Here is a 15,890-nt window from a genome sequence, read left to right on the forward strand (position 1 = left end):
TGCACGCTCGATGCTCTCTGCGGGAGTCTAGTGGAGACTTGTCGGACGGGTACCCAGTACTAATTCAGCGGTGTTGTTCACTCTTAGCCTGACAACCTCAGCGGGTTGGTTCAGTAATTTAGTCTTGTTGCTTCTTAGTGGTGACCGGCCGATCACGGGTTTTGACTGTCCCGTCTTCTCAAGCAAACGTGCTTGACACACAGTAGCGAGGTTCGGTCTTTGGATTTAACAATACCCGGTGTGTTATAACTACCGCGGTATGTGCCTGCGGAAGAGATGGTGTCCAGTCCTGCGGTGATTCTGCTCTTGATTAACGTGTTTTTTGTCTCATCATGTGTCGGTAGTCCTGTTCGGAAATGCTCCGGCGACGTGTGTTCGGAGCGGCCGCCTGTAGTTCTGAGTGAGTATTAATTATATCGTTGTGTTTTATACCGTCTTCGCACAAAGAAACGGTCTGCGGAGCGCCACTACAGATGTGGAGTTTTCTGCTTCAAGTTGGGTAACAGAGCAGGAGTGTCGTCTACTTCTGAGACTTAACCATAGAGAAACACGGAGGTTAAGAGTGACTGTATATTTAATTGCTCTGTTAATGAGGGACAGAGTTTCAGGTTGAGGGTTGGAACTACAGTGTCTACCCCCTCTTCATAATGTCTTCGTGTATGAAAAGTTTCCCCTACAGGTTGTCTCTTAACTCGGAATGTAATCATGTTTCTCCCTCAGCAGATGTCTGGCAGCTCCGGGGTTAGTCATATGACTGTCCCCGGGAGAAATGTGACTGGTAACTCTTAATTACATTCGGGTTTCCTGATCGCAGCATGGTGCATTGTCAGAGAGCTGTTTACGGAAGGACGGGGTGGGAGACGATTAAACCTCATCTAAATGATCTTTCTAAACGTTTTCTCTGTATAACTTCGTTATATGATCATTAAACTTCTTTTGTTTTTGTTAGGGATAGTGGTGCGTGTCTAACTCACGCAACTGGTTTCTCTAGTCGGCTGTTTCTAACTAGCTACCACTTTTATCAGGACACGGACGCCGTCCTTAGTTTCCGATATGTTCACAACCTGAAACCTCTCGGCTTGCACGCCGTGGCTCTGGTACCAGCTGCGGTACTGCTGTCCGCTGCCCGTGCTTTGGTGAGGAGGGTGTTGTGTAACTCGCCTTATATGTTTATTAGCACACCTGCTTCTTGAGCCCAAGTTCCCTCCCTCACACACAACCATACACACAAACACATAGCCACAAATGTGACGAAATAGAAAATAGATGCCAGGTTTGTCAGCAGTTACCTCCCAGGTACAGAATACGTGTTTGAAGGCGCTTTTCACCCCCAACACTTCTCAGAACTCAACTGTCAAGAAAATATGTAATATATCCAGTTTAATTGTTCCTGCTCTGCGCCATTGTCGCATTTATTACACTGTGTATGACTTTTGTGTAGTTTAAATGGCGTGAGAGATCCTCATGTCCTCGAACTCGAGTTTAATTGAAATACCACAGTTCCTCAAGAGCTGTTGAAAGTGTCTGGCGGAATCTTTCCAAGGTTTCTTATCAAGCAAATGGTTACATGCTATTGTAAATACTCAGTGGGTTGTTATGCACCTGATAGGTTTGAGCAGCTCCCTGCCTCTGGCTGTGTGGTTTAATATTTGTGTAGCGGTTAACACAGGCCTGGGACCATTAACTGCATGTTCCTCTCATCTGAAGTTCAGCTTCCTCTCCAAGCAGAACTGAAATTTTCTGCACCTCCCAGAGCTGCAGAGAAGACACTTCAGCTCAGTTGGATTGGAATGGGGGTTGCAGTGACACTGACAGAGGCTGTAGAAGAATAACTGGTATTTTCAAGATAGATAGATAGATACTTTATTGATCCCGTGAGGGAAATTGCAGAAATTTTCAAACTTAAGAAACAAGAGGCGGGGGGTTCACTTAGCTCTCACACAGACTTGTAATTGTAATTTAGTTTTACTTTAACTTCCTCGAATTTTGTGTAACTTTAGCATCTATCTATCTGTTTTCTAACCTCGTCTTCCAATCAGGGGTTACGGGTGACAGAGTGTCCAGCAAGCAGGCAGACAAGCCCATTAACCTACCAGCATATCCTAGGATTATGGGAGGAAGCCGGAGCACCTGGAGGAAACTTGCACAAACATGGGGGGGGAAAAACATTCACACTCCACACAGATAGCATTCCAGGTGTGGAATAGAAGCAGGAGCTCCAGGCAGCAAGACAGGCCACTGCACTACCATTCGGGCCTAAGTTTAACATCCCTGGAATTAAATTCTGCTACTTCAACTACACGTCTGAGCCCTGTGATGACTTTCTATTGCTTTCCCATGCTGTCCCCGTGAAGGGAGTGGTAATGAGCCACACATGATACCTCCTGTATCTTTTTTTTTTCCACCCAAAGGGTAGTGGGAGTATGGAACAAGCTGCCCAGCCATGTGCTTGAAGCTGATACATTGGCTTCACTCAAAAAAAAAACATGGATGAGATCTTTTGATCAATTAGCTGCTAACTACTTAACAGACCAGATGGGCCGAACAGTCAGCTGTTGCCTGTACCCTCTCTGTTGTGGTTCCTCTTGATTGGAAGAAGTGAAAGCCCCCCAGCTGGCAGAACAGAGAAGAAATCCTTGCCTCGTGTATTCAGTCGTTAATTGCTGGTTCTTACATAAAGCACCGATTTCTAATTAAAATAGTCACTCACTTGATTGCAACCCTCAGCCTAATCCATTCACAACCCTCCCCAAATTTGCCAGTCCTTTTAAAATTCCACCTTCCACGCCGAATGACTGTTTCGTGCAGCCTTTATGAAAGTCTTCCGTGCTGTGAGTTACTCTCTCCAGTGCCCTCCTCCTGTCATGTGGTAGGAGCTGCAGTGCTGTTCCTCTTATTGGTCCTTGTGGCCTGGTGTGGGAGTCTGTTCCCCTCCAGGGGGAACAGTGGTGGATCATCTGCGGTAGCTCCGGTCCCTGCAGTCATCAAGGTCCTGATTAGCCCCTATGAATTACAAGAAAAGTTCCAAAAGACTGAAATTGATTTTTTTTGTGTTTTCCATTGTTGGGTAATGATCCCCCAAAAAGCCGTGGAAAAAGAAATGTCTTGAGCAATCATGTTGCATTCGTTGCTATAAATTGCTTCCTTTCAGTTTTCTTTCGAGTTTTTGGCTCATCAGTGCTGAAAATGTACAGCTCATAAAAATGTACAATTAGAGAAATATGTTAAACCTTTATTTATAAAACATAATCTAAAGATAGGACCATTCTCACTCTATGGCAGTACTTGTGCCTCTTTTCTGGTTTCCAAATAAAATCAAAATCGAATCTATAATACTTCTTAGTTAAAAAATGTTTTTTGAGTACCCAGTGCTAGATTGCGCCCTTAATCTTTCACAGTGATTTTCACAAAAGACAGGTGACTGTTTTGCCGTGAGCAAAATCCCTGTGTGAAATTGGATGTCTCTGAATTTGTTTTGCGAGGGATCTTTTGTGAAAAGAGTGCAAACATTTCATGCACAAAATGAATTACGTCTGTGAGGTTAAATTGCTGTTTAAGAGAAGGTCCAAGTACACTTCAGTGAAAGCAGATTCAGCACATTTTATGCAGTGTTTTGCAGAGCTCATGCAGGTAAACAGTCCAGATGTTGTAATCAGCTGAGGTAGAAAGTTCAGAATATTTCAGGATATCTGAAATGGAGCAACCTAAAAACCGTAGTCTGACCTTCTCCTGTTAAGCATTTGCTTGAGTCCAAGTGGTTTCGGGTGTGATGCAGTATATATTTTGCATTTTATTTTGAGTTCAAGCACCTGGGTTGTGAGCTCCTTTTGGCAAAGAGGATATTGGAATTTGGGAAGTCAGGAAAGCAAAGAGGTTGTGTAACAGTGTTTTCATGCAGCCTGGTTCCAGCTCAGCTGACTTCTGATTCTCTTTATAATCAGAAGGCTTTTGATAAAGTTCCTCATAAAAGATTAATTCTCAAATAACTGGCTGTAGACATACAGGCCACTGACATTTAGAGGGCGGAGCTGGAATTTCATTTAAATCTGAGTTTTGTTTTTTTTTACCTTGGTCTTAAACTCTTGCGTACACCCCTTTAATACTGAGAAAGGTAGAACATAGTTCTGACACCTAATGTGTTACCCTGTGTAACCAGCATATTCACTCAGGGAGCATAGTCAACAGTCAGATGTACTTTTTTCAGTGACGCCTCTTCAATTTTACATTAAGGGTCATTTGTCCTAGGAGAAGGTACTGAAGGTGCTCTAGTGTAGTAATTAAAGATACAGGGCTCCAGTATTTGCACCTGTAGTTGTGTACTGATGAACTAAAACAGAGGTACAGTCATGTCACTCTTGCCTTAATCCAGTTAGATAAGACAGATGTTTTGTGTTATAGCAGTTTTTCTGGGATCTACCCTGTGCACTCTTCAAGCTCCGAGCAGCCTTACGAACAGAACGTGCCAGCGGCCCTCTGCTCGATTGGAACCCCTCACTTGTCTTGTGCTATCGTGCCTTTCAGTCCCGGGTGACCTGGGAAACCAGCTGGAGGCCAAGCTGGACAAGCCCAGTGTGGTGCACTATGTCTGCTACAAGAAGACGGAGGGCTACTTCACTCTCTGGCTGAACCTGGAGCTTCTTGTCCCTTTCGCCATCGACTGCTGGATTGACAACATACGGTGAGAGCGATCCTGAGGCCTTCCTCTCTCTCTAGGGGCCCAGACAAAACCCTGGTAATCTGTGGAAGGTTAGGCCATGACAGTACATGCACTGGCTAATGTTAGGAACTACCACTGTGTGAGACTAGGCCCCTGCAAGCAGAAGGGACAGCTCTCACAGGACATTGTCCATGTCCTGTAGGTCCTGAAACATTTGTCACCCAATCCCTCCCCATTCCGCTACTGCTCATTGCCTGCTACTGGCACTGTCCTTTGTGGTTGCTAATATTTTGGCTGTTGATTGAAGAAGTATTTGGTTGCCTTTTCCACAGTATTTATACTCTGTTCTACAGCAGAAGGTAAATGTACCAGACAGACTTACTAGTTAGTTGCTAGAGTAGTTCCACTTTAACTTTCAGTGTGGTCATGTTTTGTGATGGAAGTCTGTTGCAAAAGAACAACAACATACCAAAAGTATTTCAGGCAGTGATGTAATATAGGCCTGATATGTCACCAGATATGTGGAGATAGTTGTGGTCTGAAAAAAATAACCCCGCCTGCCCGTTGCCAGATGGGAGATGGGATTATCTGCTCATCTATGCTGTTTCATAATAACTGATGCTGTTCAGCCCTGCAATAAATCTGGTTTATTTTCTCTGAGGCGCTGGTATCGGTTTTCTATGGTGACCTGAAGTGAAAATTAATTTTTAAGGTTATCTAACACAGGCTTTGTACATCTTAACAATGCCTTGCCTGTGCTATATTTCATCATCTTTCATAATATAGGTTTTCGATTTCTTATATCAGCTGTAATTCTCAGCAGCTTTTCATATTTACCCGTTCTAAAATCGATACTGTGTTATCTGAGTGATGCAGAGGCGCAATTCGTTCTGTTCTCTTTGAATTTGCACAGCAGCTTGCAGATGGTCAGATAGTTCCCCTATTTTTGTCTGATGTGTAGGCTGATGTGTACCTTTGGGCTTGTCTTTTGCAATCTGTTATCACCCAGGCCAGTATTCAACCACTTATAAAGATCTGATGTGAATCATGACCACAGTGCTCCTATGAAAAACATTTTTGTTGGTTGGCTTTGTCAGAGTGTCTTCAAAAATGCAAATTAAATGATTCTCGCCTGTTCATGTTTACACTTAAAAACTGTTCATACTTCATAAACCTCTGTTATAATCTATTTTAGGCACAACAATCTATCCGGAGAGTATCTCGGTCCAATTCACTATATTAAACCCTTCTTTTTGTCAGGATCACAACAGAGATGTGTGCAACGCACACCCTGACATCACAACCAGCACTCTCAAAGCCTAGTTTTTGAGTTCTTTCTCAAGATCCAGGTCTGGCACATTTCCTACACTAACTCTAATTTCGTTAAACCCTCAATGAAATAGATTTTCTATCTTGATTACATTATGGATTCCCTGAAGCTCTTTTCTGAAACTTTTTAGTAGGATGTAATACATAAATAAGACGTATTGACCTCAGAGACTGTGGTTTTGGAAGAGGAAGTCAGAAATCAAAGTAAAGGTTTTAAAATGATGTTACAATCAATGTACCAAAAACACAGGCTGTGCAGATTATGGTCAGAAGCTGTGTGGGCAAGTGATAACAGGCTTTCCAATGCTCTGTAACTCCATGACAGATAAACCCTTAGGCATGACTGACAAGTGTATGAGTAATTAGTTCAGTTAGGACTCTGAGAGGACCTGTGAGATGAAAACTAGAAAGCCCTGTGTCAGTTGAGGCCAGTCTGATATTGCTCCCAGCTCCCTCATGCTTCTCCGGCAGACTGGTGAGGAGCAGCTCTTTGTCTCAGGATTTATAAAATCAACTGGCTTCCTTTCTCCCCCAGACTTTCACACAGTAGTCTGGGAGAGCAGGAAAGACCTACAGCCCAGCAGATTAAGGGAACATTATTGAATATGGGAACATTTTGGTATCTCCTAGGGAGAAGACCTGTGAAGTTCAGAGGTGTAAAAAAATGTTTGCTTTCCCTCTGCTCCTGGTTTACTGACCACCAGTCAGTTGGTAGACTAACATCAGAAGATCCGAGAGAACAAACAGGGGGCAGGAACAAAGGTGTGATGTGCCGAAGATGCTTGTAGACTACAGAGAAGCTGACATTTTAAACCCAACTCAGATACTGGCAGGAAGCCAGTGCAGTGTGGTTCACACAGGAGTGACGTGATCACACTTTGGTGCAACAAGAGGAGCTGCAGCATTGTGAACCTGCAGAAATGACATAGCTGTGCTGTGGGTAATGGGCGTCAGTCAGGTTTGGTCAGTTTCTGTGAATAGTTAGGACATTAAGCAAAGAATGTGAGCATTTTGAAGAGACAGATGTTATTTCTGCTCCTCTCAGTGCAAAATGGTAACAGATCCTCAGAGTATCACTGAAGATCTAAGGAACTACCTGAAAACTATCCAGCTAAAATAGGCAAGGGAATATTGACTGTTCACAACAAAAGGTTTGATGAGGTACGTGAGCCTACAAAATGTTCGAGCAACTAGATGCAGTGTACCTTTTATCTGTTCACCATGTTCAGTTACAAATACAAATTTCATAAGTCATGCTTTTCAAAGCTGTGATTACAGGATCGTACTTCTTCCCAGCACTGAAGGAATCCAGAAACCCAACATGTGCTGTTTGATTATGCACAGTGTCACGTGACTAGGGGCAGTGGAAAGCTTTCTTGCCCTGCAGCAAAAAAACAGCAAATGGGAAAGTCACAAGGCTCCCACATGAGTCCTATTGCTTGATTGAAACCACATGTGCCTGTAATGGATTGATTTGGGCAAGATTACCTCTGTCATGCAGAGCCTTAGTGTGTAAATGAAGTAGAATGAAGAGCCAAGACCTAGAGACTGTAACCTGCCTTTTTTAAGTGATTAAAGGTGGATCCTCTGGTCTTGTCCTGGCACTTTTAGTGCTGGCTTACTGTATCCGAAAACTTGATGGAGCAGTTTCCTTAAATTAGCCTAAACCTTTGTGGATGGTGCTTTCCTGCTAACTTCCATGGAAATGTGGGATTTTATTTAAAAAGAAGCGAGCTGGTCTTGTCAAGAAAATGGTCTTGAAGGTGCTGTGCAGCAGACAGTGTGACTTGGGTCCCAGCACACTGCCCTTTGCATGTGTCTGTCTCTTCAACAGACATGTATTTTTGACACCTAAATATGCAACATATAACTGATAAATATATCAGTTTGCATGCACTTGGAAAGCTCGCTGAGGGGTGGGGGGTAGCCTGAGACGGAAGAAGATGAACAGAAAGGTTGCTGCTTGAGTGACGGAAGGTTGTGACTTGTCGCCCACATTCAGGCTGATCTACAACCGAACCAGCAACAGGACAGAAGCCCCCCCCGGAGTGGATGTCCGGGTGCCGGGGTTTGGGCAGACCTATCCGCTGGAGTACCTGGACCCCAGCAAGCACGCTCTGGGTAAGTGGGCTTCACCTCCGCGTGCCAGAGGACTGCAGCAGTGGCGGTCCAACCCAGAATGCACTGCAAAGGGATAGGCCCGATTTCTGCTGGTGTGTGTAAGATCAGATAAGATCACTTTATTGGCCATATACAATTTCTTGCATTAGGATTTCGTCTTCTCGCATACCCCAGCTTGCTCTCCATGAGACACACAGACAGGGAGAGAAGCTTGGGGTCAGAGCACAGGGTCAGCCATTGTACAGCACCCCTGGAGCAGTTGGGGTTAAGGGCCTTGCTCAGGGGCCCAATGGAGTAGGATTCCTCTGCCAGCTGCGGGATTTGAACCAGCAACCTTCCAGCCACAAGCGCAGATCCATAGCCACTGCTCCACCCCCTTTTTTATTATTTTTACAGTGTTCATCTGTAACTCGATGTCGGTCCCCAGAGGAGATGACTGAGTTGGTAAAGCAAGTGAGACCCATGATTTATGGAGCTTTATTTCTGTTCCAGGCATGTACTTCTACACAATCGTGCAGTCGCTGGTGGGTTGGGGATACACTCGGGACTACGATGTGCGCGGCGCCCCGTATGACTGGAGGAAGGCTCCCAGTGAGTAGTGGGACCAGTACAGCTGGCCCAGATGTTGATTGGTCATTCAGCACCCCTGAATCCCATTATAAGTAGCTCCAAATTGTAGTTCTGTTTTGTGTGAACTAGGAAATGGCTGTTGTTTATTACCAGCTGTAGGTATTAAACAGCGGCCATTTGCTCATTAACACGGCGTGAAATGGAGTGCTGTGGTGTATTATTGACATACAGCAGATGTCCGAAACAAGCTTAGATTGATTTCTCTGCTGGACAGTTGTGAAGTCTTGGGCTGTATGTTAAGGATAGCAGCAAGGGAACTGATGTCAGTCAACTGTTGCTAGCACCATGTGGCAGTGTTTTATATAGAAGAATAAAGAGAAGCAAGAATTGTGGTTAAAACTGAGAGAGCAGGTTTATTTTCAAAACGGTTGGCATCAGAACTGAAGGGAAAGTGAAGCCCTGGGCTGGAATATGCATCTGGGTTCATGGGTTAATGACAACAATTTAAAACTGTGAGGCATTGTTGAACAGTGAATATCGCATCTCTGTAGCACATCGTTTATCTCCAGCTCATCAACAAGTTACCAAAATAACCAAAACAAAAACTGCACTAAATTAGAGTAAGAGTGGGTACTACCTTTACTGACCTGCCTGTCGCCTACACAAGCCCATTGGTGAATAATGTATACGTACCATCTCTGTGGAAATCCTGTCTGGCAGTTCTGTTGGCATAGCAGTCCCTCCACAGGGCAGCTGTTACCCACGGTAATTGTGAATGACAATCCACTCTTGCCAGGAAAACAAAAACAGAAGCGTTTTGAAAAACTGGCCAATGTTAATTAGCTTAGGCCTATTTTTAAATTTTGAGGAAAAAAATGTATTATTTGCTGTAGTTGGAGCTGTTTTTCTTTCTCTTTGAAAAAGATACCGTTTTCTTTCCCATGAACACTAAAATGGAGGGAGCACCTTGACAGGCGTTTTCTAAGCTGGAGTGACACCTTGACAGGTCTTGCTGTGACTTATAGGCTTTTCTCTGGCAGTTCTCACACAGACATGGCCCGGCTGTGCAGTGTGTAACATTTATTTCCTACAGCACATTCTAGACCAGGAACCTGTAAAAAAATGCCTTCATGCTTTCCAGAAAGGAACCTGTAAGTCTGACCTCCAGGTCAGTGTCGATTTACTCATTTTCACAAGCAGATGTCCTTAAGTGCTGAGATGGATCATGACTGGTGTCGCCAAGTCACTGTCCATCACAGCACGTTGGTTTGTTTTTTAACGAGAAAGCTGTGCTATGTAAAGTCTAATGCTCCCCCTACAGATGAGAACCAGGACTACTTTGTCGCCCTGAAGAAGATGATCGAGGAGATGGCGGAGCACTTCGGCGGCCCGGTGGTCCTGATTGCTCACAGCATGGGCAACATGTACACCCTCTACTTCCTCAACCAGCAGCCGCAGGCCTGGAAGGACCGGTACATCAAGGCCTACGTGGCGCTGGGGCCACCCTGGGGAGGGGTAGCCAAGACCCTGCGCGTGGTGGCCACAGGTACATCGAGCAGAGCCTGTGCTCCTGGAGGACTTCACACCAGCTTCCTGGGCAGCTCAGGCCTGTGAAAGTCGAGTAGTTTTAAACTATTACAGACGCCAGCATTTTTCAGTCTCGTTCTTTCAAGATGCACCATTACATTATCATAAAGTCATTACTTCTCTGCTATTAAGATCTCTTCTTGTATAGGCATGTACTTTGTATGATTTGTTTTTGACATTGCATTCTTTACTACTTTTGTCCTCTACTGAATGGGTATTATGTTAGACAGAAGCAGAGGTGATTGTGCTAAGTTCAACAATGGTGAATTCATCACTATATGGTGTATTGAAAGTGAAGAGAGATTATCAGACTGCAAAGAGCAATATTCTGGATCTCATTTATTCTAGTTAATTTTTTTATTCGAATGCACTCCCAGATTGGGCTTGCCGGTGTTGAATCATGTCAGCTTACTGCAAACACGCTTTAACGGAAAGGTCAGGAAGTGGACAAGTGCAGGGAGTTGTGCCGTTGTGCGCTCCACACAGCCTACAGGAGAGCTAGCACTGGTTATTCTCCAGAGCTCCAGTACAGGGAGAAATGCGAAACCAAGGAGTTGGATGAGTCTTTAAGAAAGAAATCCAAAGCGAACTAAAAGCAGGGTTTCCAAACGTGCTATCTGAGGGAGAGGTCAAACATCGTACTTGACGACGACGACGACGATGAATTGTTTATGTGTGTCTCCAGCCGCCTGACATTCTCCGGTGTTCTGCTGCAGGAGACAACAACCGGATTCCGGTGATCAGCCCCCTAAAGATCCGGGCTCAGCAGCGCTCGGCCGTCTCCACCAACTGGCTGCTGCCCTACAACCACACCTGGCCCTCGGACAAGGTGTTCGTGACCACGCCCACCACCAACTACACCCTGCGGGACTACCAGCGCTTCTACCGCGACCTGGACTTCGAGGACGGCTGGCGGATGCGGCAGGAGACGGAGCCGCTGGTGAGCGGGCTGGAGCCCCCGGGGGTGGCCCTGCACTGCCTGTACGGCAGCGGCGTGGACACGCCCGAGTCCTTCGTCTACGCGGACTTCCCCGACCGGGAGCCCAAGGTGCTGTTCGGGGACGGCGACGGCACCGTCAACCTGCTCAGCGCCACGCAGTGCCGGCGCTGGGTGGGGCGCCAGAAACAGCCCGTGCAGCTGCAGGAGCTGAGGGGCAACGAGCACATCGCTATGCTCCAGAACGAGACCACGGTCAGCTACATCAAGAAGGTGCTCTTCTCGCCCTAAGGGCCCGGTGTCAGACCAGCACTAACGCCCGGCCGGGTCAAACCATCTGTTACAATGATGCGCAAACAGCTGTGTGTTCTCCAGTGCCTCCGGTACATCGTTCCTTAAACGATGCCTCTTTCCAAGCCCATAGTTGCCAAGGTCTGTTTTGATGCTTTTTTTATTCCATTCGATTTGTCGGATTTACGGATTTCCCTGTACGTTGACGCAGACGCGCCTCAGCACAGCTAACTTTGCCAAATCTCTGTCATGCCACAACTTCAACGCCTCAAGAAGCTGAAGACTCATCTCCAGCTGTAACAGGGTGAAGCACAGGGGGGTGAAACTATGTTGTGTGTGTTTCGGGTTGCAAATTTAATCACAGAAGTAGCCATTCTCTCTAGAGTGTCATTTCAGCATAGAAGGTGTTTGAGCTGCAGTCCCACAAAGCTACAGAAGATTAAACTGCGGTATTGGACATTTTAGCACACGATATTTTGGAGTTCTGATGCAATCTGTTGGTGGACATTATTAAATTTTCAGCAGAAAAGCAACAAAAAAAAGTTTTTAAGGAATTTCCTTTACAGAGGAACACTCCAAGTGAGCTCCGAGCATTTTTTCTCCTTCTCCTGCTCATTTACTAATCCAGTGCCGAGACTCTTTTGACTTAATTATGCAAAGTGCTTGGTTCATCCAATTTCCTCTCTCTTGCTTTTTTTCTACCTTTCCTTATACGGGAAATCGTTAGTCGAGTGCGCTGGCTGCACAGTGTTCGGCGATGTTGGTGAAAACCCCGTGTCTAAGGGGTCTGCGAGGAGTCGCAGCAGGCCTGCCAGCGGTGAGCGGTCCTTTCTTCCCAGAAGGCATTGTGGCAGCTGTGGTGTCCTGAGATGGCATTCCTTCACCGAGCACTTGGCATTCACACTCAAACTGTGCTGTTGCCCTGGGTGATTTTCTGCACTTTTTTAACATCCACTGCCAATTTCTGACCACACTTCTTTTGAGTGTTCGCACTTGAACTCTTGTCACGTACTGCTGGGGGTGGGGTCTGTGTGCCTTTCTGCAGTGCTTTAATTACAGCCCCGCTAGCCATGCAGTGATGTACATTTATAAATATACAGTAATTTATTATCTTCTCACAGCCTAGAGAGAGTGTTGCACTTTAATGCCACTGTGCAGAATTTGATTTTATTTGTCTGTGTTTATTTCCCTGTTTGAATAAGTCCAGGTAGTGCATCTAACATGCACTAGAGTTCACCCATGTCAAGCAATTAGCTTTTTACACATTCATTCTGCTGCAATGATGCTTTTCTGTTTTGCAAAGGTCTTTCCACTAAACCCTTTTCCACTTCCTTATCTAGTAAAAAGGTTTGGAACAAAGAGTGACAGGGCTCAAGATTGTGTTGCCTCTGTGTTGGTTTTTAATTTTTATTCTCTCCACCTTTTCACATTGAACCATTTCTTTATTAATGTGTATAAACCCTGTTGATCATATTCAACTAAATGTGCTGTGTGGCTTGAATGCTCTAGATTAATGTGGAGAGGTTACTCATTTGAAGTGGTTAAAAGCAGCCTTGTTACATGTATGTCCACCAATTAAGAAAAAAAAATGGTTTAATGCAAGAGAATCCCTTAACTTTTTCTTTTATGAAATACAGTGAGAATGATCTCAAGCTATAGTGCAAAAATACCAGAATTCCGTTTGGTACTACTGTGCTCAGGACACTACTAAATTAGAAATGTATGTGATGATTTTATGCCATAGCAGAATGTTAGTTATGATATTTTAATTATCGACACGAGATGCTCCAAATTAGTTTTTAAACTATCCTTAATCGTGTCCTGTTCCACTCCCAATTGCTTTTAAAGGCTTGTAACCAATTTCCGCTGCATAAACAGGAGGTGGTCAGGGGAATTTAAAAAATCTTGTTTTTCGTTCATGGCCACTTTTAGAACCTCAGTAATGAGTGATGTAGCCTCCCCGTAGGTGAAAATGACCTGGATTCAAATCGGCTGCCATGAGTGGCTCACCCAGTCCAGTCCTGCACCATGGATGTGGGGGAAGATGTCTGAAAAACCCCTAGAAAGCGGTTCAGACTCTCTGCAGATGTTTCATCTTTGCAGTCTGGGAGCACTTCCCCTCTCTGATGTTTATTTCAGGATATGTGTGCTTTTTACTTTCTCACCGTAAAAGGCTGTAGCAAGTTCTGGATCCCAGTGAGAGAAGATATACTGTAACTTATCCCATTTTCCGGGTCATGAAAAACCTGCACCTAACTTCACACATTGCAGAGATCTGAATGCTTACAGTGGTCATGTAGACAAGAGCTCCTGTAGGTGGCTCCATGGTGTCGGATTACAGCTCTAGAAGCTACAACACCAGTAACAAAAACTGTACAGAGAGTACTGTGTGTAATAAACTGGAGCTCCAGTTTGTCTGTAGTTGTTCAGTTCTGCATTAGACCACTGCTGTTGGAAAGGATTTGAAAGCAAGTCTCCCTTTGTAATATGCATGTTCAGGGCTCTTGTTTCACCCTCTCATTGACATACAGCAGCTTGTGTAAACGATTTCATCATTTAAGAAATCTCAGCAGTCATCTTTTGCTTTTAGATCCTTGTGTTTGCGTCAACAAGGCTGTATTTTGGATTATAATGTAGACTGTACAGTATTTAAGCGTTTACTCTACTAGACAGCTTTTCTTGGCGGTTGTAAAGATGTTCTTACCTTTATTCACTGTGCCCTAGATATGTCTGTTCCATGGAAGGGATAACTGTGTCAAAATGGCAGTTATTTCCACTCCGCTGCGATATAATTGCTATACTGTTCACAGACCATGTGCCTTGTCTATTTTTTCACATCTTTTGTAACAACATGGAGCTGTCTTTACTAGGGGTATTGAGCTTTTTTTTCCCTCTTTGTTGGGCTAAGTGCAATGCCAGATGTGCTGTAATCAGGACAGATGTTTCCTTTACAATATTAAAACTGGTATGAATTCAGTCCTCTTCCTATGTCAAGTTTTGTTGGTAAATTTAATTTAAAAAAACTTTTGGGAATTGGGACAGAACTGCCATTTCTGCTTTCAAAACATTTTATATGTAATGAGATATAATGTTTGTTTTTTAAGTGTAATGACAATAGAAAGAAAATTAAACTTGTTATACATGTGATAAATTATAATGTCTAAGATGTCTTTAGCCAGGGCTCCTTGCATAAAATATCATCATCACATCAGGATGGACTATGTACGTTACATAGGGAAATGATTAGGTAAAGTCAAGCTCACAGCATCACCCACTGAGACAGGAAATGTAGTACTGTACAACAGATAAAGAACAAGATAATATAAGCAAAGAAGCTATGAATATGACTGTTGCAGAGTTCACTTTTAAAACATACAGGACATGTCTGTAGTAACACCAACAGTACTGTTGGCGTACAAAAATGAGGTGAAATGGGCTGGCAGAGCTGCACAGGTGCCATTAATTCATTTTAAAACTAATAAAAGCATTTCTGACCATTTTTTGACCATTTAACAATGATGATAACGATAATATCAGTGTGACCTCTCCAACTTAGTCTTCCAGAATAACTATTCAGTTTTCTCTCGTTTTAGTCTTTTTCCAGCCTCGGGTCTGCTTCTTTGTAGACTGGGAAAATCTGTCCTATTAATGCACCAAAACCTAACTTCATCTATGAAACCTATGGCCTTGTCTGCTGACCTTCTCGTCAGACCTGTGCTACAGTATTTAAAAAAAGGGTTGCGTTTTTAAAAACAGTTGCAATCACATGATGTAAAGATGTTTTTGGAATCTGGTATCTCTTAAGGGAGGTGACACACATGCACATTTCTCACATGAAATTCTGGCCTCAAAAACCCCCGGCTCTCTCATGTGACACAGCTGCTGTGGCTGCAGCAGCGCCCGTTCCACCTCGTGGCGGAATGGTTTTGAAGCCATCTGTCATTGTGATGGGTTTAGTGCCATACCTGGCAATGCAACAGAAACGCCCCCCTCCCCCAAGCAACGTCTCGGGTTTAGTGGTTGCTTGTTAAGCAATACTAATGAAAAAGAGTTACTATGGGGAAACTTCTACCCCTACAATGACAATCCTGGCAGAAAAAAACAGATAACAAAAGCCACTACCAAGGATTTAAAATTCCTTCTTTTACTTCCAGGTCTACCACATCCTAAAAACTGATCATGTTCTAACCATTTCAAAATCTTTTCATTAACGAAATTTGAAAACCTGTAGTCATGTTTACTACTAATAACTCGGCATATTTAACTAAGATGATTGTGGACGTTCCTGCACTCTACTTCCAGACACGTCTCCTCCACCAACATGAGCCAGTTGCCGAACACTGTTGAAAATAAGCAATGAGCTATATAATAAAAAAATCCCAGCTCAGTCCAACTGAG

At 44.1% G+C, this 15,890-nt stretch overlaps 1 protein-coding gene across 1 annotated transcript; it reads left to right on the forward strand.

Annotated features, from left to right (window-relative positions):
• Positions 1-40: 40 nt before the first annotated feature.
• On the forward strand, positions 41-14,465 carry pla2g15 (phospholipase A2, group XV). The gene is made up of 6 exons (XM_088939092.1): positions 41-400; positions 4,522-4,678; positions 7,989-8,107; positions 8,600-8,698; positions 9,999-10,223; positions 10,981-14,465. Exons 1-6 carry the CDS (start codon positions 277-279, stop codon positions 11,490-11,492), a joined length of 1,236 nt encoding a protein of 411 aa, XP_088795218.1. The 5' UTR covers positions 41-276; the 3' UTR covers positions 11,493-14,465.
• The last annotated feature ends 1,425 nt before the right edge of the window (positions 14,466-15,890 follow it).

Source organism: Atractosteus spatula, chromosome 21 (genome assembly GCF_055471065.1).
Source record: "Atractosteus spatula isolate fAtrSpa1 chromosome 21, fAtrSpa1.hap1, whole genome shotgun sequence".
NCBI classification, from domain to species: Eukaryota; Metazoa; Chordata; class Actinopteri; order Semionotiformes; family Lepisosteidae; genus Atractosteus; species Atractosteus spatula.

What these genes read in the sequence shown, in the direction of transcription:
- pla2g15 (XM_088939092.1), top strand. Translation starts at nt 277, where the DNA reads ATGGTGTCCAGTCCTGCGGTGATTCTGCTCTTGATTAACGTGTTTTTT. An exon ending in TGCTGGATTGACAACATACG is followed by an intron (nt 4,679 to 7,988) that starts GTGAGAGCGATC and finishes GCCCACATTCAG; the next exon opens with GCTGATCTACAACCGAACCA. An exon ending in TGACTGGAGGAAGGCTCCCA is followed by an intron (nt 8,699 to 9,998) that starts GTGAGTAGTGGG and finishes CTCCCCCTACAG; the next exon opens with ATGAGAACCAGGACTACTTT.